The sequence below is a fragment of the Peromyscus californicus genome, unplaced genomic scaffold (assembly GCF_007827085.1).
Source record: "Peromyscus californicus insignis strain IS unplaced genomic scaffold, ASM782708v3 Scaffold_5__1_contigs__length_169319896, whole genome shotgun sequence".
NCBI lineage: Eukaryota > Metazoa > Chordata > Mammalia > Rodentia > Cricetidae > Peromyscus > Peromyscus californicus.
The window spans coordinates 155,480,851-155,505,887 of NW_026294573.1; the positions used below are offsets into that span (position 1 = coordinate 155,480,851).

Genomic DNA, 25,037 nt, shown 5'->3' on the forward strand with positions numbered 1-25,037 from the left:
GTTTGCTTCCTGTAGTTAGAAGTTTTTCTGTGTCCTGCCTGGTCCTGCAACCACTCAGACCCAAGTAAACACACAGAGGCCTATATTACTTATAAACTGTATGGCCTAATGGCTCAGGCTTCTGGCTGGCTAGCTCCTATAACTTAACCCATTTCTATTAATCTATAAGTTGCCATGTGGCCATGGCTTGCTGGTACTTTCACATTTTGCTTCTCCTGGCAGCAGCTGGCATCTCTTCTCTGCCTCTGCCCTTCCTTTTCCTGTCTCCGTCCTGGATTTCCCACCTGCCTATGATCTGCCTTGCCATAGGTCAAAGCAGTCCATTTATTAACCAATGGGCTACACATATTCACACCATACACAAAGATATCCCCCAGCATCTTTCCAACATAATGTGATGAGAGTAGCTAGGATTTGATGGTCCAATTTATTGACCATAGAAAGGATCATCTGGACCCCTTCCTCCATTTTCATCTCTGCCTCTTTTGTTCTCCTTTAATTCTGGAGTCTTCTTAATTGCTGTGTTTCTCTCTGTCATACATTGCTCCCTTTGTCACTGACATGAAATATATTTCTATGGACATTTTTTTAACTTATTTGTGTAATTGACACATTTTCATTCAGAATTCTGTAAATTTTTCCTCAAGAGTTTCAAATATCAAAATATTTTTTAATTTTCCATTTAAAATAATTTCCTCCCATTTTTCTTTAAAAATATCCTCATCATGTCACCATGTTATAGTTGACCATTTTTTTCCATTCATATGTATAGGATGATGAACATTTTATATTATATCTTTCAGCTAAATTATACATAGCAACTCCTCCAGTGTTTGAGAAATAAGGCAGAGCTAAATACTATACTTTGGTATGTGTGGTGGTATTGTGTTCCCCAAAATATTGTGTACCCTAATAAATTTATCTGGGGTCAGAGAACAGAACAGCCACTAGATACAAAGGCTAGAAAATGATGGCACTCACACCTTTAATCCTAGCATTCCAGAGGTAGAGATCTACCTGGATCTCTGTGTGTTCAAGGTTACAGCCAAGCATGGTGACTCATGCCTTTAATCCCAGAAAGTGAGCCTTTAATCCCAGGGAGTGATGGCAGAAAGCAGAAAGGTATATAAGGCATGAAGAGCAGAAACTAAAAGCTTTTAGCTGGTTAAGCTTTTAGGCTTTTGAGCAGCAGTGCAGCTGAAACCCATTCAGATGAGGACACAGAGGCTTCCAGTCTGAGGAAACAGGATCAGCTGAGGAATTGATGAGGTGAGGAAGCTGTGGCTTGTTCTGCTTCTCTGATCTTCCAGCATTCACCCCAATAACTGGCCTTAGGTTTGATTTTATTAATAAGTACCTTTAAGATTCATGCTACATCAGTATGTAATAAATATTTTAAACTATTGGATTATGGGAAATACTTTCTTTTGAACAAAGCATATTGGAAGTATACTCAAGGCTTCCTTCACCAGGAGAGATATCTTGATGGTATGCAAATGATAGAAACAAGGCATAGCATCCATTCTAATTCTTAAAGTTTGGGTAGGTAGTACAATGAATGCATTAAAAAGATGTGTCTTTTCCTGTGTTACTCAGAAAATGTAAATACACATTATATAGGCAGATTCCAAAGTCAGGGTCAAAATATTTCAACCATCCCTAATTTTAAAGTAGCAGTGTCTGAGGAGTAATCTTTGACATGACTAGAATATCTGTCAGACTTCTTTTGTGAAGCAGGAAATTTTAAGGACTGTCCTATCTTGTCTTGACAAAGTTTGTCAGTCACCTTCTTTTGCTTGTCCAATTTGGACAGCGTGTTGTCAACAGTTCAGGCAAGGGCAGTTTCTTGCACAGTGGCTAAATTTGCCACAATGGAAGCAAAATCCATATGGAGGTTCTTCAATGCCCATCATCTTTTCTGAAATAAATTGGTGCTACCCTGAGCAGATGTGTCTCACTCTCGTGAAAAGACTTATGTTATTAGAATGTCTTATTCTGCAGGCCTCTGAAGTGTTTGAAGATCATCTATCTATTTAAAAATATCTGTTTGACCTTGAAAACATACCTAACATGACTATAAGTTTGATTGTTATAAATGACTAATAACCTGTCTTTCTTTATTATCATTAATAGCTTTCAATGACTAGAACTTTTTATTATTAAATAGGTAATGTAGGTATGATACCTTAAACAAGAGTAGAAACATTTATGGTAAAACAAAAATAAACTTAAATCTGCATCAATATACAAAAATCCATACCAATATAAAATATTTGAGACTAGTAGTTGCTTGTTTAGTTTAAAAGCAGATTCAATAATCTACCCTTATATCCTATTATTCCTATGTGCACCTTCTTTTCAGAATGAATCTGATCTCCTTTGCTTAGTTTCCTCCCTACCCATGACCAATAACAACTTGTAATCATTTCCCCTATGCAAAGATAGGCATCCATAACCCACTCAATGACAAGAACCCACCCACCCCAACTCTTGGGAATGTGAGTATTATGTTCTTAAAATTACTTCCTGCAATCTGAGGGAGATTAGTGACAATTGAGTAGTCACTTTGTTTTGCCCCATATCAGGTGGCTCTTCTGACATGAGATAGACACTTTCAATTTTACTTTAACAAGCATGCTTGGGTTTGGAGAAGGAGAGAGCCATGCTCCAACTCCAAAGCCAGCTTTAAGTTTTATTTGATTTAGGACTACAAAAAGATTATTTGCCATATATGTCTGTAGAGAACAGCAGAAAAAAGCATTTAGGAAGATTTATGCATTTTTTATGTTGGAAATGTGTTATACCATTAAGCCAATTTACTCTTTATCTTGGTACATTTTCACTGGATAATTTGTTCTTCAGATATCTCATTTGTACAGTAGTCTTCAGGTTCCTTGGTTGAATAGTTTTATTCTCTTGGAAAGACAAAAACAAAAGCCAGCCTCAACCCTAACTTTGGGGAGTTTACCTTTTTGGAAGGTTATGTCTGATTAAATTAAAGACATTTGTTAGCCTTATAAGTTAATATAAGTGGAATGGCCATGCAGTTTGATGAACTAATGCCTCTTCTAATCAAGAGGTCGTCCCTATTTGAATCTAATATTTATCAGGCATGGTGGTATCCATAGTTTTTCTTCTCCTGTGGAAACAAAATCAAGACCTCTTCCTCAATATAATATATTCTGAAGTCAACACATCTTTAAAGTATAAAGACTGCTTTAATTCAGCAGGTGTTTTTTTCTACTATCCAATGTCTCTAGGCAATTGTCTTTTTTTCTCATTAGCATTTAAAATTTTAAGTTACTAAAGTATTTTGCAATCTATCTCTGTAGGCCGTTATTACCCCTTTCTGTTTATTAAGCATATCTTTTAAAGTGCAATTAGATCTTTCTGTAATTGCATGTCTTGTAGGATTGTGGTATACCTGTAATATGTTTTATATTGTAATATGCAAAAAATTTTCTTTTATCTAGAGGCATATGATGTAGCACTGTCAGTTTTAATATGTGCAGGTATCCCCTTGATGGCCATGCTTTAATAATTGTGTAATTAAAAATCAGCCTTTTCCAAACTCAAAGATGTTGCCCATTGAAATCCTAAACAAGGATCTATTGTATGGCGCATATAAATTTATTTTTGAAACTCCTCAAAATTACGCACATCTATTTGCAAAATATCATATTTTGAGTACCCTTTGGCTTACTTCCTGCAGGTGGTGCAGTTTTGTTATATGAAGGAAAGTAGGACATTTTCCTATAATTTCTTTGGCTTGTTGGCAAGTGATAGAAAAACTTTTCTTCAAACCTCTGTTATTAACATGTTGTTTCTTGTGAAATTCTAAGGCTTCTAGCACATTTCATACCAATAGCTGATCAATTTCTTCATTACCTTGTACTAGAGGGCATGGTAGACCCGTTTGGGATCTACTATGTGTTATGTAACAAGTATCTACAAGGGGTGATTTCTAGTTCTGATTTTTTCTTGTAATTGAAGAAAGTTAATTCTAAATCATCAAGAATAAGTGCAGCAGTTTCAATATCTAAAACAACACTGCATATTGAGAGTCAGTAACTATATTAAGAGGTTATGGAAAATCTAATAATACTATGAGAGAAGCAGATAATTCTAATTCCTGTACTAAATCATAAAGGCTTTGGGCCATTTTACTAATTTTTCCTGACTTATAACCTGCCTTTCCTGATTTATTTGCATCAGTATAGAATGTAGGAGCTCCAGAATGTGGTGTATCCTATACAATGTGAGGAAAGATCCAATTAATTCATTTTATAAACTGAAGTCTCTTGTTTTGGGGATATTTGTTGCTAATCTCTTCCAAAAAATTACTGCAAGTTTTTTTTACCAGTGTTCGTTTTCTGTCCATAATGAGGCAATTTTAACATTAGTAAAAAGTACCATACTTTCTGCTGGGTCTATTGATAAGTTCCTTGAGTCACATGACTAGCAAGGCCCCTCCCCTGAGAACCTCCAACTAACAGGTTCCATCCACAGAATACTCTAACTGCCCTAACTGGTTGACCCTGCCCCCTTCCTGCAGAGTAAAAAGCTGGTAATTATAAGTAGGCACTGTGAAAGCATCTTTGTCTCTATCCTGTTCTTGTAATGGGAAAGTAAATAATTAGTTGTTTAAATAATTCACTATAGTAGACTACCTTTTAGGTAATAAGGAAGGCAAGGGAATCCCAGGCTGTAAAGAGCCCATTGGCTGATCACCTTATTTATGGCTCTTAAATCTGTTAACATTGTCTATTTTCATTGTGGTAAACAAGGTTATGTGAAAAGGGATTATAGGCAAGGTATTCCTAGAAACAATCTTTTTTTTTTCCTAGAGATAATTCAAACAGAAGGTAACAGCCTTCTGGAATATACAAAAGGTACAGCAAAGACTGAAATTGGACTAATGAATGAAAATCAACAAGGGACAGGCAAAGTAACACTTTGCTATCTGGAAACGCCTTAGAAGGCCACTCACAGGCCCCATTGTCCAATTTTGCTTCATCATTCCCTTTCAGCATTGGTGAAACTCCTCCACAGAGTGCTTAAAAAATCTTATGCCTATTGTTAAAAACCATACTGCTCTGGATGATAGAACAGCTTCAGTAAACAAAACAAGAATTTCAGGAGAGAAAATAACACAGGTATTTTGGCAAACATCTATGAATGATCAAAGACTGAAGCTAAAGACATGAATAAATGGCATTATAGTTTAAGGTTTGTTAGACACAGAAACAGATATAACATTAATTTCACTGAAATCTTGGCATCAAGATTGGCCTTCTCAGAAAGTGAACGTTCAGCTTCTAGGAATTGGAACTTTATCTCAAGTAAAACAAAGCACAAAGTGGGTCAATTGTATAGGGACAGAAGGACAAGTAGGAAAATTAAATCCATGTGTGTAGCTGGAGTTTTTCTGGTCCTGCCTGGCTCACAGTCAGGACAAATCTCTCTCACCCACCAGTCCCACAGCCGCTCAGACCCAACCAAGAAAACACACAGAAACTTATATTACTTATAAACTGTATGGCCATGGTATGTAGATGTAACCAATGGTCTTATTAAATAAGAAACACAGAGCCGATTCAGAGAAGAAAGCCAAGAGGTCAGAGCTAAGAGCCTCACCCTTCCTGATTCAGGGATCCTCTTCAGCCAAGAGAGCTCTCTGAAAAAAAGGGGCTACTTCCTGTGCGTATGTCTTTATATAGTCTAGCTGTTCTGCCTTCTCATTGGTTGTAAACCCAAACATGTGACTGCCTCGTCACTGCCTGAATGTACTGCCCTCCAGGTCCTTAAAGGAGTGCACCACCGCCACCACGCACTTGCTATGGCTCTAATAGCTCTGACCCCCAGGCAACTTTATTTATTAACATACAATTAAAATCACATTTCAGTACAAGTAAAATACCACCACAATGGTAGGCTTCTAGCTAGCTGTTCTTATATCTTAAATTAACCCATTTCTATTAGTCTCTAAGTTGCAACATGGCTCATGGCTTACTGGTGAATGAACACCATATGAAATGATTGCTTCTTTAAATCTCTTAAAATCTAAAACTTCTAGAGGATTCCAGTCAACTTCTCCATTGCCTTGGGGATGCCTATTATTTGGTGGTATTCTTGTATGGAACCTGGGTAAACTAAGGCTGATTTTATAATAACTTTGGGCTGCTCCTCCTTGGTGGTACAGTAGATTCTGCTCTAAATTCCTCTGTCTGTGTCTGAATATTTTTTTTATTTTCATTAGTAATCTTTGTAAGGCTTTTATCTTATCAGTAGTAAGTCTTTTTAAAGCTTGTATGATAAGATCAATAAACTGTTGATAGGCAATGTGCTAGAGGCCTCAGAATTTCATAAAAAAAAAATCATGTCAATAGTAAGGGTTTAAAAAATGATTTTTTTGATAACCTGGCAACAAGCCAAGGAAATTATAAGAAAATGTCCTACTTGTTCTTTTAAAATCAAACTCCACTACCAGAAAGATGTAACCCAAAGAGTACTCAGAAGAATGAAATCTGCAGATGGATGTGTTTCAGTTTGTAGAATTTGGAAAATTGAAATATGTACTCCATACCATTGATACCTATTTAAGATCTCAATGGGCACCTGCTCTGAGTTCTGAAAAGGCTAATTCTATGATCATGCATTTGCTATAAGTTATGGCCATTGTGGGTATATCTGTACAAATTAAAACTGACAATACTCCAGTATATGTCTCTGGTAAAATGAAACAGTTTTTTGCTTATTACAACATAAAGCATATTACAGGTATACCACATAATCCTACAGGCCAAGTCAAACTCTAAAGGATAGGCTAAATAAACAGAAAGGGGTAACAACCCCCTCCGCCCTCCCCCCCCCCCCCCCCCGAAATAGATTACATAATGCTCTTTTAACTTGGAATTTTCTCAGTGCTAATAAGAAATGAACAACTGTGGAGAGACATTGGATAATAGAAAAAAACTACAGAATTAAATCAGTCAATATAATTTAAGGATGTACTGACCTCAGAATGGAAACCAGGATATGTGTTACATTGGGGACAAGGTTTTCTTTTTGTTTCTACAGGAGAAGAAAAGCTATGGATACCATCAAAATTGATAAAGGTTCTATTTGAACAAGAGAGACCTCTTCATTAAAAGAGGTGATGGTTAATCAACCAGCATGACCATTCAATTTAAACTAACTTATACTACTAATGCTTTTCATTTAATCAGGTATAACTTACCAAAAGGAAACCTCCCCAAAGTTAGGATTGGGGAAGGGTTTTTGTTTTTGTCTTTTAGGAGAATGAATGATAAGGAATCTAAAAAGCAGTAGACAAATGAGACATCTGAAGAAAAAGGACAAATAATACAGAAAAAGAAATGTCCCAAGAAAAAGAATAAATTGGCCTATTAGTATATCACATATCTAACAGGATAAAATTTCACAAGTCTTCCTAAATGTTTGTTTCTGCTGTTCTCTACAGACACATAACACAAATGGTCTTTATGTAGTCCCAGTTCAATTAAAAATTAAAGCTGGCTTTGGAGTTGGAGCATGGCTCTTTCCTTCTCTAAACCCAAGCATGCTTGTTAAAAGAAAATGCAAAATCTCTGTATCATGTCAGAAAAGTCACCTGATATGAGACAGAAGAAAAACCAAAATTAATGGACTATTCTACTGCCACTAATCTCATAATTCTTTGGTGGTATTTTGACTCTGTAAAACTTTTCTTAAGGTATGAATATTATATTAAAATTTATAAGATATATATGTTTTAAACCTTTGTCATGATATTAATGGTCACATAGAGTACTAACTAATTCTAGAAAAAAGGCTTCATCAAGCTGCCTGTACATGTTTTCATGTTTGAGTCTCTATCAGTTTTTTGCAGGGAATCATGACCATGCCTAACAGCAAATTTGTAGTCTCCAAAAAGATGATGGGGCTCCACAAAGATGATTCCATCAGGACACACACCACCCAAAGATCAGCTTTAGACAGCAAACTGCTCAGGATAATTTTTAGATGGCTAGCTGAGATGATCCAGCCTCACAGAATACTTGAGTAAGGACTTGAAATAAGCCCTACAATTTTGCATTATGCAGAGACTGAACAACAAATGATACAGCTACCTCTCCCAGGACTTAACAGTTCACTCAAAAATATTCTTTTCAAAAACACCTAAAGATGCCTTTGCCCTCAGACAGCAGGAAGTAATTTTAAGAACACAACACCCACATTCTCAAGATGTGAGGTGGGTGGTTTTTGGTCATCCAATGGGTTATGAATAATTGTCATTGTTTAGAATGGTTAGTTACAAGTTGTTGTTAATGGTCAGGAAAAAGCTAAACAAAACAAATTAGATTCCTGGTTCTTGTTTGAAAAAAAAAAGAGGATTAAAAAAGAGGTAGATTATTGAATCTACTCTAAAAAATATAAATGATAGAATAAAATGTAGATTTTATTAATCTACTCTGAAAAGAAAAAAGAAAGAATATGAATATAATAAGATACAAAGGTAGATTTTTGAATCTGCTTTTAAAAAGCAACTACTAATTTTAAATAATTTGCATTATATTGGATTTTTGTATATTATACACAGATTATGTATATTGCTACAAATTTGAGATTGATTTATATAGATATGATAAGATAAGAAGGTTGATTGTTGAATCTACTTTTAGAAGGCAACTACAAGTTTCAAATATTTTACTTTGGATTGAATTTTTGTATATTGTATACAAATTTTGTATACTGATATAAATTTGAGATTGATTTTGTTAGAAAATACTGTACATATATTTCTAATCTTATTCAAGGTATTGTATCTATACAGTTTATTTAGCAATTTAATGAAATTTTCTAGTCCTTAAAAATTATTGCCAACTATTTAGGACATAAAGAAATGCAGGTTAGTAGTTAGTCATTACAATCAAACTTGTCATATTAGATATGCTTTCACTATCAAACAGAAATATATTTTAGGTAGACAGGTCATCTTCAAATACTTCAGAGATCTACAGAATATGGCATTTTAGATGTTTTAATAACAGATTTTTTTCTTTTTTTTTTTTAATGACAATGAGACTTGTCTGCCCCTGGCAGCACCAATCTACATCAGAGAAGATAATGGTCATTGAAGAAACTCCATATAGAGCTTACTTTCATTGTGGCAAAAGTTAGCCACTGGGCAAGAAAATACCCTTGCATTGGCTGCACTGCTGACAGTATGCTGTCCAAAATGGACAAGCAGAACACAAAAGAAAGGACTTCTGATCTTTGCCAAGACAAGATAGGAAGGTTCTTTAGAAAATCTTGCTTCACAGATGAGTCTGTCAGATATACTAGGCCTGTAGGCCAAAGATGGGTGCCCCAATGTTGCAGAGAAACCTCGGTAACTGTCCAGGCAGCCAGCTCTTTCTGTCAAAACTGACATTTTTGGGAAGTCACTTGTTTGCACTTTCTGTTTAACTAGGTAATATTATTTCCTTCTCAGGTCTTTGAGGGAGTTGAAGATTAGATAGTTATAGCTTTCTTTGTTAAGAAATTCAGTAAAGAAAGTCACTAAAGAGGTATAAAGTGTATAAGTTGGAAAGACATCAAAAGATAGTTTTTGGTTGGTAATACAAGTTAGGATAGAAAGTGAATTAGGTACATTTTGGACTCACCAAGATAGGATAGATAGCTGGGTGGTGGTGGTGCACACCTTTAATCCCAGCACTTGGGAGGCAGAGGCAGGAGGATCTCTGTGAGTTTGAGGCCAGCCTGGGCTACAGAATGAGTTCCAGGACAGGCTCCAAAGTCACAGAGAGAAACCATGTCTCAAAAAACCAAAAAAAAGAAAGAATGATATGATAGACAATGGAATAATTCTGCTTAACTTGTCAAATGCAAATGGAATAATTTTGCTGAGTTTGTCAAATGCAAATGGACTAGACATTGTTTATGTATTTATTGCCTGTATATATTATATATAGTTATTGTACTTATTGTATATAGTTTTTCTTATATTAGTTATAACTTTTTTATTTTAGACAAAAAAGAGGAAATGTGGTGGTATTTTGTTTGTGCACCCCAATAACGTTTATATGGGGATCAGAGGAATAAGCCAGCCACCATATTAAACATAGAAGCCAGGCAGTGGTAGTATAGGCCTTTATTCCTAGCATTCAGGAGGCAGAGATTCATCCAGATCTCTGTGAGTTCAAGGCCATACTTGGAACAGAGCAAGTGCTAGTTAACCATAGAGGTCTGGAGGTCTAGACAGACAAACAGGAAGTGATAGAGCTGGATGGAAAGATGAAGTGATGAAGCTGGGCAGAAAGAAGAAGTAAGATGGCAGGGCACAGAAAGGTTTACAGACATGAATATACAGGAAGTGGCTCTCTCTGGAGGCTGAGGAGTTGGTATGGTGACGTTGGCTGTGGCTTGTTCTATTCCTCTGATCCTTCAGTTTTCATCACAATATCTGGCTCCAGGTTTTTTATTAATAAAACTGTTTAGCAGTTTGTCTTACAGAACAGGAACTATAGATGCAAGCATAACCAAAGGAATACAAGAGATGGAAGAAAGGATCTCTGGCTTAGAGGATACAATAGAGGAAATAGATTTGTCAGTCAAAGAAGACACCAAAGCCAAAAAAGTCATAACAAAAAACATCCAGGAAATCTGTGACACCATGAAAAGGCCAAACCTAAGAATAATAGGGATAGATGAAGGAGAAGAGTACCAACTCAAAGGCACAGAAAATATGTTCAACAAAATCATGGAAGAAAACTTTCCCAACTTAAAAAAGGAAATACCTATGAAGATACAAGAAGCTTATAGAACACCAAATAGACTATACCCCCAAAAGAGTCCCCTTGCCACATAATAATTAAGCCACTAAACATACAGAATAAAGGAAGAATATTAAGAGCAGCAAAGGAAAAATGCCAAGTGACTTATAAAGGCAGGCCTATCAGAATAACACCCAAATTCTCAATGGAGACTCTGAAAGCCAGAAGGTCCTGGACAGATGTAATGCAGACACTAAGAAACCACGGATGCCAGCCCAGACTGCTATACCCAGCAAAACTTTCAATCACCATAGACACAGTAAATAAGACATTCCAAGACACAACCAGATTTAAACAATAGCTATCCACAAATAAAGCCCTATGGAAGGCACTAGAAGGAAAACTCCAACATAAGGAAGTCAAATGCAACCACAAAAACACAGGCAATGGATAACGCCACATCAGCAAATCCCAAAGAAGGGAAATACATGCACACTATCACCAAAAGATAACAGGAATTAACAAACACTGGTCACTAATAGCCCATAATATCAATGGGCGCAATACACCTATAAAAAGATACAGGCTAACAGAATGAATACAAAATCAGGATCCATCCTTCTGCTGCATACAAGAAACATACCTCAACTTCAAAGACAGACACTACCTCAGAGTAAAAGGCTGGGAAAAGACTTTCCTATCAAATGGACTTAAAAAGCAAGTTGGTATAGCTATCCTAATATCTAACAAAGTAGATTTCAAACTAAAATCAATCAAAAGAGATTGGGAAGGACATTACATACTCATCACAGGAAAGCTCCACCAAGATGAAGTCTCAATTCTAAACATTTATGCCCCAAATACAAGGACACCCACACATGTAAAGGAAACATTACTAAAGCTTAAATCACACATCAAACCCCACACATTAATAGTGGGAGACTTGAACACCCCACTCTCAACAATGGACAGATCTGCCAGACAGAAACTTAACATAGAAATAAGGTATCTAACAGATGTTATGTGCTGCAAGCTGCAGGAAAATGTATTGGAATCCAGACGCTATCACAAAAGCTACTACTTGGAAAGGTCAAGGACATTTCTGAAGGTCAATCCATGGCTTAAGAAGTTTTGGTGATATTTTAGCATATATATATATAGCTGGTTTCTACAATGATTTTCTGGTATGCTGTGTATGCTTCCAAGAACTTCAAATAGTATATTTTTTCTGAAATACCTATCAAACCTCCAAGGCCAAATGATCTCCTGAATTAAGGTAAATTAAGCTCAGGCCCTCTTTTCTTCATAGCCTTAGTGACATTTATACTAACATTATAGATTCCTAACATTTACCTAAGCACCTCTAGGAATGTGGATTGAGCACATAAATTCTCTTTTTCTGATATATTAACTGATTTTAGCTCTCAACTGACCTCCTCCTTTACCACTCCATTTTAAGTTGCAAAAGAAAGTCTGATGGCCACTGTCTGAGGAAAACTCTTGTCTATCTTTATGACCCTTTAAGAATTCAAGCCTGGTGACCTTGCTTTGGCTAAAGCACTGCTATTGCATGGGTATATAATTGTAAACCTAAGAGATTTAGAGAGGATTTTTGAGGATATGAACTGGAGAAGATTTTGACTGGGGAACTGCGGTGGTATTTTACTTGTACTGAAATGTGATTTTAATTGTATGTTAATAAATAAAGTTGTCTGGGGGTCAGAGCTATTAGAGCCATAGCAAGTGCATGGCGATGGTGGCACACGCCTTTAAGGACCTGGAGGGTGGTACATTCAGGCAGTGATGAGGCAGTCACATGTTTGGGTTTACAACCAATGAGAAGGCAGAACAGGAAGATTTTAAAGACATACACACAGGAAGTAGGTCCCTTTCGGAGAGCTCTCTTGGCTGAAGAGGATCCCTGAATCAGGAAGGGTGAGGCTCTTAGCTCTGACCTCTTGGCTTTCTTCTCTGAATTGGCTCTGTGTTTCTTATTTAATAAGACCGTTGGTTACATCTACATTTGGGCCCAACGTGACAAGAATCCATTAAAAACCTGCTTAACTTGGCTTGGCGGCAGGTCTGGTCTCCCGCCAGGGCGGCCAGCAGGTCACGTTTCCCACCAGGGCGGCCGGCTCCCTAGCCCGGGCCCAGGTCAGCTTGGCCTCAGGCCGGACTTACTTTGAGCTACTTGCTTAAAGCCGGTGCTACAGACAATTCAGGCCTGCCCTGCCGAACAGGGCCCCTGCCTGTAAAGCCAACGCACGTGGTTGGATCTTAAGGTAGCCAGAGCCAAGGCTTGACTAGGCTCAAGCGGGAACACGTGGCTGGACTCAAGCTCTTAGGCAGAACTTGCTGCTACGGTTCTTGGTGTTCTCTCTCTCTCTCTCTCTCTCTCTCTCTCTCTCTCTCTCTCTCTCTCTGGATTCACACCTCGGACACTAGGTGGCTGTTTGGAAATTCACTCGGATTGGTACTGTTCTATGAGGACTTGGTAAGTCACTTAACATATTGAATATTTTAAAGGAAACTATTTAAAAGAGAAATTTTTTTCCACATTTTAAAAAAAATGGGTTTTCTGTGTTCATTGGAAGAAAATTGGGCTTTGTTTGCAATTTTAGACAGTCTGACAATGGAGCAGCTATATGAGAAGATTAATGTTGACCGAATTATACATTTTATTACTATGCTTATTCTCATTTTACTATTTAAAAAGATAGTCAATTTAAGTGCCAGGATGACAGCTTTAGAAAAACTTGATAAACCTGTAAAAACTCAGACAGAAGAAACTAACAGTGAAGTTGCTTCAAGATTGGATCATAGGGTTACAGAAAGAAAGCCTGTTTTCACACAGTCACCCTTAGTTTGTCCAGTAACTGTACAACAGTTGACTGATCAAATGACTACACAAAATATTTGGGCTCCAATTGAAATGTTAGATTTACGAAGGTTTAAGGAGGCAATAGTATCTTATGGCATGCATTCCCCATATGTAAAGCAAATGTTAAACTCTTGGTCAACATATAATAGGATTGTACCACAGGACTGGCAGGAGCTGGCACAAGCTGTTCTTGAACCCAGTCAAAGGCTTCAGTGGCTAACTTGGTTCAAGGATGAAGCTAAAAACATAGAGAAAAAGTGGAGGGATAAAGGAATACAAGTCTGCCAGGATCAGCTTATTGGAGAAGGTCAATATGCTTCAGCACAAACACAATGTTTATATGATGTCCAAACCCTAATTTTATGTCAAACAGCAGCCTTGAATGCATGGGACAGAGTTGAGGAACCAGGAAAAAAAACTGAGTCATTTACAAAGGTTGTACAAGGCCCAAAAGAATCTTTCACAGATTTTTTACAGAGACTGGCTTCAGCAGTAAAGAGAATGGTCCCGGATTCAGAAGCTAGTAAGATAATAATTGAATCTTTGGCCTTTGAGAATGCGAATGCAGCATGCAAAACAATAATCAGGCCGTTAAAGGCAAGATCTGCACCTTTGGAAGATTGAATTAGAGACATGGTTAATGTTGAAGCTCATGAGCATGATGATACGTGGGTAGGAGAAGCAATTTCAAAAGGTTTGAGGAATGTTAGATGTTTTGGATGTGGAAAGCAAGGACATTTGAAAAGGGACTGTAAACAGGTCATTCCTAGAAACAATGTTTCTTCAAGGAACAATGGCAACAGAATGCCCCTTCCTTCTGGAGTATGCAGAAGGTGTGGTAAGGGAAAACACTGGACCAACGAGTGTAGATCAACAAGGGACAGACAGGGTAACCCCTTGCCTCAGTCTTTGGGAAACTCCTAGAGGGGACTCATGCAGGCCCCAATAGCAAATCCAGTTCAAACCTTTCCTGCAGTCGTAGAGGAAACCCCTACTCAGAGCAATTAAATAACCAAATGCCTATTGGAATAAGTCATGCTGGTCAGGATGATGAAACAGAGAGAATAGAAAATTCAGGAGAAAACATAAAGAAAAATTTTTGGCAAACTTCTATTAATGAACAAAGACCAAAATTATCGATAAAAATAAATGGTGTTTTGTTGTCTGGTCTGGTAGACACAGGTGCGGACGTTACCATAATTGCACCAGAATTTTGGCATCCAACTTGGCCTCTTCAGGAGGTAAACATTCAACTGTTAGGAATTGGGACATTATCTCAGGTGAAACAGAGTGCAAGATGGCTCGAATGTATAGGTCCAGAAGGACAGAGAGCAAAATTAAAACCATATGTGGCTAACATAGCTCTGAACCTGTGGGGTTGAGACTTGTTACAACAATGGAATACTCAGATTAACATTCCTCCAATCTCAGAAACAAATCATAAACTAGCACATGTTTCTGAGAGAAATATTAGAAGGCATTATTCTGAGTGGTCACCAGCCATCCATATTATACAAGAACAGGGCACAACAACTGATGATCTTCCAAAAACAACAACAGCTCTACCTTTAAAATGGTGAACAGACAAGCCTGTATGGGTCCAGCAATGGCCTTTAAAAACAGAGAAACTCCAGGCTTTAGAAGAGCTGGTAGAAGAACAGTTAAATGCTCAGCATATTGAAGAATCAACCAGGCCTTGGAATTCTCCTGTATTTGTTATTAAGAAGAAATCTGGTAAATGGAGAATGGTAACAGACCTTAGAGCAATTAACAAAGTAATTCAGCCAATGGGCTCTTTACAATCTGGAATTCCATTGCCTACTCTGTTACCAAAAGGATGGCCTCTCATTAGTTATTGATTTAAAAGACTGTTTCTTTTCAATACCCTTACAAGAAAAAGACAGAGAAAGATTTGCTTTCACAGTGCCTACTTATATTAATTCTCAACCGGTTAAAAGATTTCAATACAGGGTCCTCCCACAGGGAATGCTGAATAGCCCAACTCTGTGCCAATATTTTGTACAACAGCCATTGGAAGTGATATGTAAAAAATTTCCTAAATCTATAATTTATCATTATATGGATGATATTTTACTAGCTGACTCAAATGCACATACTTTAGAAAGAATGTTTGAAGAAGTAAAGAAAATTTTGCCTTGCTGGGGATTACAAATTGCTCCTGAAAAGATCCAAAGAGGAGATTCTATTAATTATTTAGGATATAAAATAGAACTACAAAAAATTAGACCCCAAAAGGTGCAAATTAGGAGAGATAGACTACAGACTCTTAATGACTTTCAAAGATTATTTGGAGATATTTCTCATCTACGAACTATTGTTGGGGTAAAAAATGATGAACTGCATAATTTGTTCAAAACCTTAGAAGGTGACAAGGACTTAAATAGCCCAAGAGAATTATCACCTGAAGCTGAGAAAGAATTGGCCTTGGTAGAAAAGAAAGTACATGAAGGACACGTGGATCGTATTGATCCAAAGCTGGATTGCATTTTGGTTATTTTACCTTCTAGGCATTCTCCTACAGGAATATTAATGCAGAGGGAAGATATGTTAGAATGGACATTTTTACCAAATAAACCAAATAAAAAATTAAAAACTTATGTGGAAAAAATCTCTGACTTGATTTGGAAAGGAAAATTGAGACTTCGTCAATTAGCAGGAATAGACCCAGCAGAAATTGTACCTTTAACTAAGGAGGACATTGAAAAATTATGGACAGAAAGTGAACCTTGGCAAAGAGCTTGCAGTATTTTTTGGGAGAAATTAACAGCAAATATCCCCAAAGTGATAGAATTCATCTTATAAAGAGAACTGATTGGATCTTGCCTCGAATTGTACGGGAAAAACCCATATCTGGAGTTCGTACATTTTATACAGATGCCAACAAACAAGGAAAGGCAGGTTACAAATCAGAAAATTTAAGTAAAGTGGTTCAAAGTCCTTATAATTCAGTTCAGAAATCAGAATTGTATGCTATTCTGTTGGTATTAATGGATTTTTCAGAACCTCTCAACATAGTAACTGACTCTCAGTATGCTGAAAGAGTAGCATTACATATTGAGACTGCAGAATTTATCCCTGATGCTTCAGATTTAACTTCACTATTTATTCAATTCCAAGATACAATAAGGAAAAGGAGTCATCCTTTATATATAACTCACATTCGATCCCATACTGGTCTACCAGGCCCTCTAGCACAAGGCAATGATGAGCTTGATAAATTATTGATAGGAAATGTGCTGGAGGCCTCAGAATTTCATAAAAAACATCATGTCAATAGTAAAGGCTTAAAAAAGGATTTTTCCATAACCTGGCAACAAGCCAAAGAAATAGTAAAGAAATGTCCTACTTGTTCCTTCTACAATCAAACGCCATTAACAGCTGGATGTAACCCAAAAGGTACTCAAAGGAATGAAATCTGGCAGATGGACGTGTTTCACTTTTGAGAATTTGGAAAACTGAAATATGTACACCACACTATTGATACTTATTCAGGATTTCAGTGGGCAACTGCTTTGAGTTCTGAAAAAGCTGATTCTGTAATCACTCATTTGCTAGAAGTTATGGCCATCATGGGTATACCTGCACAAATCAAAACTGATAATGCTCCATCATATGTCTCTGTTAAAATGAAACAGTTTTTTGCTTATTACAATATAAAGCATATTACAGGCATTCCACATAATCCTACAGGTCAAGCAGTTACAGAAATATCAAAAAGAACTCTAAAGGATATGCTAAATAAACAGAAAGGGGTAACAAAACCCCCCAGAAACAGACTGCATAATGCTCTATTAACTTTGAATTTTCTTAATGCCAATGAGAAAGGAACAACAGCTGCAGAGAGACATTGGATAATAGAAAAAAACTACAGAATTAAATCAGCCTATATACTTTAAGGATGTGCTGACCTCAGAATGGAAACCAGGGTATGTGTTACGTTGGGGACGAGGTTTGGCTTTTGTTTCTACAGGAGAAGATAAGTTGTAGGTACCATCAAAATTGATAAAGGTTTGATTTGAACAAGAGAAACTTCTTAATTAGAGGAGGTGATAGTTCTTCAACCAGCATGAACATCCAATTTAAACTAACTTATACCAGTAACACATGTCTTTTCATTTAATCAGATAATAACTTGCCAAAAAGGAACATCCCCAAAATTAGTCTTGGGGAAAGGTTTTTGTTTTTGTCTTTTAGGACAATGAAGGTTAAGGAATCTGAAGAACACTGGACAAATGAGACAACTGAAGAAAAGGGACAAATCATCTATCCCAGGAAACAGAGTGAAACGGCGTATGGGTATATATTATCTAAAAAATTTTATGTCTTCCTAAATGTTTGTTTCTGCTTTTCTCTAAAGATTTAACACTATTGGTCTTCTAATAGTCCCAGTTAAATTAAAAATTAAAGCTGACTTTGGAGTTGGAGAATGGCTCTCTCCTTCTTTAAACTCAAGCATGTTGTTAAAAGGAAAATGCAAACTCCCTGTATCATGCCAGAATAAAAGAGCCATCTTCTGCTATGGGACAGGAAAAAAGCCAAATTAATTAAGGGACTATTCTATTACTAATCTGAACTCTTTGATTCTATTCTGATTCTTTAAAACTTTTCTTAAAGTATAAATTTTATATCAAAATTTACAAGATTAATATGTATAGATATATAGTTATATATACATTTTAAACTTTAAGATATGAATGGTCATATAGAGTACTAATTAATTCTAGAAAAAAGGCTTCAATTAGCTGCATATATATGTCTTTGTGTTCGAGTCTCTTATCAGTTTTCTGCAGGAAATCACGGCCAGGCCTAACATCAACTGAAGTCTCCAGGAAGAAGTTGGGGCCCCACAACAACAACAATTCCACATGGACAATAATAACATCATTAAGCTGACAAACATCATCTACAGATCAGCTTTGAACTACAAGGTGCTCAGAGCAATTTTGAGATGACTACCTGAGATGATCCAGTCTCAAAGACTACTTGAATAAGGACTTGAGATAAACCCTGAACTTTGGCATTATACACAGACTGGATAATGAAGGATATGGTTACCTTTCCTAGAATTTGACAATTAACCTAAAATTTTTCTTTCAGGATAAAGATACCTTCTCCCATACCCAGCAGGAAGCAATTTTAAGAATACGACACCCACATTCCCAAAGAGGTGGTGTGGGGCAGGTGGCTTTTTGGTCTTTTTAATGGGTTTTGGGTCTGGGATAATTTTCATTGTTTAGGGGGTTGGTTACAAGTTGTTGTCAAGGGTTAGGAAAAAGGCTAAGCAAAGAAGATTAGATTTAAGGTTCTTGTTTAAAAAAAAAGAGAGAAAGAAAGAAAGAAGAAGAAAAAGACAATTACTAGTTTTAAATACTTTATTTTGGATTGGATTGTTTTATATTGTATACAAATTATATATATTGAAATTGATAGTGTCAGAAAATGCTATATGTATATTTTTAATTGTACTTATACCATTCATTTAACAATGCAATTTTCTGATCCTTGAATGTTATTATTACCAACTATTAGGATATAAAGAAATGAAAGTTAGTAGTTAGACATTACAATAGAACTTGTAGTCATATTAGATATGTTTTAAAAATTGAGCAGATATATTTTAGACAGGTCATCTTCAAACCCTTCAGAGATCTACAGAATATGGCATTTAAAATGTTTTAATAACTTAGAAAATTTTTCTTTTTTGTTATGACTATGAGACATGTCGGCTCCTGGCAGTACCAATCTACTTCAGAGAAAATATGGGCATTGAAGAAACTGCATATGGAGTTAACTTTCATTGTGGCAAAAGTTAGCCACTGGACAACAAAGTATCCTTGAATCAACTGCTGACAAAATGGACAGACAGGACATGAAACAAAGGACTACTGATTCTTGCCAAAACAAGTGTGGTTATGGCTTTATCAAAAGGCATCTTCTGAGGCCAGGACAATATGGCACCATCCCTGAAATGGCCTTCGCAATTCGGAAAAGGTACAGTGCCCTTTTCTTCGAAGGCAGCTGAATAGGCAGTGGGCCGATGGCTTCTGATGTGCAATGGAACAGCAGCTGAAACAGTTATTCTTGAAGAGTAACTAAGCTCACGCCTCTCAATAGTAAACTGGCATTTGACAGAGGGATGTGGAGAAGAACGGGATGCTGAGATGAAGCCATATATACACAGCCAAGAAGAATGGACAGTTGAATTAAAAAACCATCAACAATTTCCAGAATTTAAAATCCTGAATCATGACATGACACTAGTGGAATTCAGGTGTTTCTGGTACATGGACTGCTCTCACCCAATGTGAGGTTGAACTGTTGACCTTGTGTACATCCTACTTCACAAATGAGTCTGTCAGATATGCTAAGCCTATAGGCTGAAGATGATGCCCCAGCATTGCGGAGAAACCTCAGGTGACTGTCCAGGCAGCTGGCTGTTTCTGTCAACTCACAAATTTTTTGGAAGTTGCTGGCATGCACTTTCTGTTTTTATTTTTGTTAGCTAATATTATTTCCTTCTTGGGTCTCTGAGGGAGTTGAAGATTAGTTAGTTATAGTTGAAGGTTAGTTAGTTATAGTTGAAGATTAATTAGGATAGAAAGTGAATTAGATACATTTTGGACTTAACAAAATAGGATAGATAATGAAATTATTTTCTCTGAATTTGTCAAATACAAATGGACTAGACATTGTTTAGACATTTATTACTTGTATATATTGTGTATAGTCATTGTACTTTTGTATATAGTTTTTCTTTTGTTAGTTATAACCTTTTTCTTTTTTTTTCCTTTTTATTAAAATAGAAAAGGGGAAATGTGGTGATATTTTACTTGTACTGAAATGTGATTTTAATTGTATGTTAATAAATAAAGTTGTCTGGGGGTCAGAGCTATTAGAGCCATAGCAAGTGCATCCGGTGGTGGCACACGCCTTTAAGGACCTGGAGGGCGGTACATTCAGGCAGTGACGAGGCAGTCACGTGTTTGGGTTTACAACCTATGAGAAGGCAGAACAGCTAGACTATGTAAAGACATACACACAGGAAGTAGGCCCTTTTTTGAGAGCTCTCTTGGCTGAAGAGGATCACTGAATCAGGAAGGGTGAGGCTCTTAGCTCTGACCTCTTGACTTTCTTCTCTGAATCAGCTCTGTGTTTCTTATTTATTAAGACAGTTGGTTATATCTACACTTCTCAGTAGTAAAAAACAATGACATAATGAAATTTGCAGGCAAATGGATGGAACTAGAAAATGTGCTGAGTGAGGTAACCTAGACTCAGAAGGACAAGCATGGTGTACTCACTCATAAATGGATATTAGATGTAAAGCAAAGGATAACCAGACTACAACCCATAGCTCCAGAGAAGCTAGCTAACAAAGAGGACACAAAAAGAATGTATGGATCTCCTTGGGAAGAAAAAATAGATGAAATTTCCATGAGTAAACTGGGGATGAGGGGTGGTAATGGAGGGTAGAGGATGGGGGATGAGAACATAAGGGGACAGGATGGTCGAGTTGGAACACGGATAGAATGGGAGAGCAATGAAAGAGATACCATGATAGAAGGAGACATCATGGGGATAGGGAGAAACTGGGTACTATGGTATCTCCAAGGAATCCACAATTATGACCCCAGCTTAGACTACTAGCAATAGTTGAGAGGGTGCCTGAACTGGCTTACCCCAGTAATCAGATCTGTGAATACCCTAAATACCAAGAGTCATCATAGAGACTTTGTCCAGTAACTGATGGAAGCAGATGCAGAGATCCACAGCCAAACTCCAGGCTAAGCACGAGGAGTCCAATCGAAGAGAGAGAAGAGGGATTCAATGAGCAAGATCATTGTAGATGTAACCAACCATCTTATTAAATAAGTAACACAGAACCAATGCAAAGAAGAAAGCCAAGAGATCAGAGCTAAGGGCCTTACCCATCTGCTGCAGCTAGCCTCTTCATCCAAGAGAGACCTACTTCCTGTGTGTTAGCTTTATATAGACTTTCTGTTCTGCCTTCTCATTGGTTGTAAACCCAACCACATGACCACCTCATCACTACCTGTTTGTACAGACCTCCAGGTCTTCTATGGTTGGTATTGAGAATAAAGGCGTGTGTATCCAGTGCTGGCTGTATCCCTGAACACACAGAGACCTACCTAGCTCTGCCTACCAAGTGCTGGGATTAAAGGTGTGTGCCATGAACACCCAGCTCTGCTATGGCTTGCTATTAGCTCTGACCCTCAGGCAACTTTATTTATTAACATACAAATAAAATCACATTTCAGTACAAATAAAATATCACCATAGATCATCATGGGGAAACATACAGAGACAACCAAACCAAAGTAGTGAAAACTCATGACATTTATACCAACACCTGTGGAGCCTCCATGGGACTGGACTAGGACCTCTGCATAAGTGAGACAGTTGTGTAATGGGGCTTATGGGGCTTCCTGGCAGTAGAATCAGCATTCATCCCTGGTGCATGAGCTGGCTTTTTGGAACCCACTACCTATGGGGGGGACAACTTGTACAGCCCTGAGGCAGGTGGAGGGGCTTGGTCCTGCCTCTACTCAATGTACCACTCTCTGCTGACTCCCTATAGGAAGACTTACCTTCTTATAAGAGGGAATGGAGGGTGTGTTGGGGAGGAAGGCAGTTGAGGCAGTGCTAAGATCCTTCCCTCTTTATCAGAAATGAGCAAAGTGTCCAACCATAGGTAATGGGATCCAGAAAGCCAGCTCATGCTCCAGGGATAGATCCTGATCACACTGCCAGGGTCCCTTCAAACAGACCCAGCTACACAACTGTCTCCTATATGCAGAGGTATAGTCTGGTCCCATGCAGGTTCCACAGCTGTTGGCCTAAAATTTGTGAGTTCCTTGGAGCTTGCTTCAGTTGTCTCTGTAGATTTCCCCATCATGATCTTGACCCCTCTTGCTCATATAATCCCTCTTCCCTCTCTTTGACTGGACTCCCAGAACTTGGCCTGGTGCTTGGTTGTGGATCTCTGTATCTGCTTCCATCAGTTACTGGATGAAGGTTCTATGATGACAGTTAGGGTATTCACCAATCCAATTACCAGGGTAGGTCAGTTCAGGCACCCTCACCATTATTGCTAGTAGTCTAATCTGGAGTCATCCTTGTGGATTCCTGGGGATTTTCCTAGTACTAGGTTTCTCCCTAAGACCATAATATCTCCCTTTATCAAGATATCTCTTCCATTGCCCTCCCACTCCATCCCTCTCCCAGCTTGACCATCCCATTACTTCATGTTCTAATCCCCCATCCCCTACCTACTATTGCATTTCTCCTCATCCCCAGTTTCCTCATTGGAATCTCCTCTGTTTCCCCTTCCCAAGGTGATCCATATATCCCTCTTAGGGTCTTCCTTGTTTCCTAGCTTCTCTGGAGTTGTAGTCTGATTATCCTTTGCTTTATAACTAGTATCCTTTTATGAGTGAATACATATCATGTTTGTCTTTCTGAATCTGGGTAACCTCACTCAGGATGATATTTTCTAGTTCCATCCATTTGCCTGCAAATTTCTTGATGCCATTGTTTTTTTAACAGATGAGTAATACTCCATTGTGTATACATATCACATTTTCTTTATCCATTCTTTGGTTGAGGGGCATCTAGGTTGCTTCCAGTTTCTGGCTATTACAAATAATGCTGCTATGAACATAGTTGTGCAAGTGTCTTTGTGGTATGATTGAGCATCCCTTGGGTATATGCCCAAGAGTGGTATCATTAATTCTTGAGGTAGATTGATTCCCAATTTTCTGAGAAACTGCCATACTGGTTTCCACAGTGGCTGTACAAGTTTGCACTCCCACCAACAATGGAGGAGTGTTCTAGGGGTTGTTTCTTCCCTTGTATAGGGCATAGGGAAGGAGAGCTATCCAGTCACCTCCAGTTTCTAGGGTTAATGTAGTTAAGGTCTCCTTTGAAGTCCAATTCATATGTTCTACTTGTCCCGAACTTTGGGGACTGTATGCACAATGGAGTTTCCAATCTATCTCTGTAACCTTAACATGTGACTATATCACCTCAGAGATGAAGTCAGGTCCATTGTTGGATCCCAATAATGTAATACCTGAGAGAGGTGATGTATCTTGGATTCATATTCAAGGGCTAATATCTGTTATCCCAGGATCAGAAAGAGACAATTCTTAATATCCTAACCCCTAAGACAAGGAGGCAAATTTGGGAGTTCTTGGGGTCAGCAGGATTTTGTAGGCTCTGGGTACTAGGATTTACAGAAATTGCTAAGCACCCATCTATGAGACCACTAGAGGGCAGGGACACTCTTTTAATTGGACTCCTAAAATGGATGAGGCTTTCCATAAACTAAAGGAGGCCCTCCTAAGGCCCTAGTCTTGGCCCTGCCAGATATCTGCAAACTATGGTGATATTTTATTTGTACTAAAATGTTATTTGTATGTTAATAAATAAAGTTTCCCGGGGGTCAGAGCTATTAGCAAGCCATAGGAAAGCTGGGGGGTGGTGGTGCATGCCTTTAATCCCAGCACTTGATAGGGAGAGTTAGGTAGGTCTCTGTGTGTTCAGGGATACAGCCAGCATTGGATACACACGCCTTTAATCTCAATACCAACCATAGAAGACCTGGAGGTCTGTACAAACAGGTAGTGATGAGGTGGTCATGTGGTTGGGTTTACAACCAATGAGAAGACAGAACCGAAAGTCTTTATAAAGACTTTAACACAGGAAGTAGCTCTCTTTCGGAGAGGTAGGACCAGGAGGAAGGGTAAGTTTTTAGCTCTTAGCTCTGACCTCTTGGCTTTCTTCTTTGCATTGGTTCTGTGTTTCTTATTTAATAAGATGGTTGGTTACATCTACAGCAAACCCTCTCACTTACATGTGGATGAGAACAAGGGCATAGCTAAAGGGGTATTAACACAAACTCTGGGCCCCTGGAAGAGACCAATGGCTTATTTGTCTAAGAAACTGGACCCAATAGCCCAAGGATGGCCAGCCTGCCTTTGCATTATTGGCAGCCACTGCATCATTAGTTAAGGATGCAGACAAAATCATCATAGGACAAAAACTTATCATTGCCACCCCACATGCCATCAAGAGGATTCTTAAAAACCCCCCATATCAGTGGATATCCAATGCTCAGTTAGCCCATTGCCAGGCACTGCTCCTGAATCCACCCAGGATCCGACACAGCTTTTCTGTCCTTAACCTAGCCACCCTCTTGCCTGACCCTGACTTGGATGTAAATCATGACTTCGTGGTGGTGCTGAGTCAAGTTCAAAGCTGGAGGCCAGTGTTGACAGACATCCCATGGCCCAACACTAAGGTAATATACTTCACAGATGGGAGCAGTTTTGTCC

General features: G+C 37.9%; 1 protein-coding gene across 1 annotated transcript; it reads left to right on the forward strand.

Annotated features, from left to right (window-relative positions):
• The first annotated feature begins 6,863 nt into the window (after nucleotides 1-6,863).
• On the forward strand, nucleotides 6,864-20,824 carry LOC128097950 (endogenous retrovirus group K member 10 Gag polyprotein-like). The gene is made up of 2 exons (XM_052718855.1): nucleotides 6,864-17,976; nucleotides 18,461-20,824. The coding sequence occupies exon 1, from the start codon at nucleotides 13,348-13,350 to the stop codon at nucleotides 14,281-14,283; it is 936 nt and encodes a 311-aa protein (XP_052574815.1). The 5' UTR covers nucleotides 6,864-13,347; the 3' UTR covers nucleotides 14,284-17,976; nucleotides 18,461-20,824.
• The last annotated feature ends 4,213 nt before the right edge of the window (nucleotides 20,825-25,037 follow it).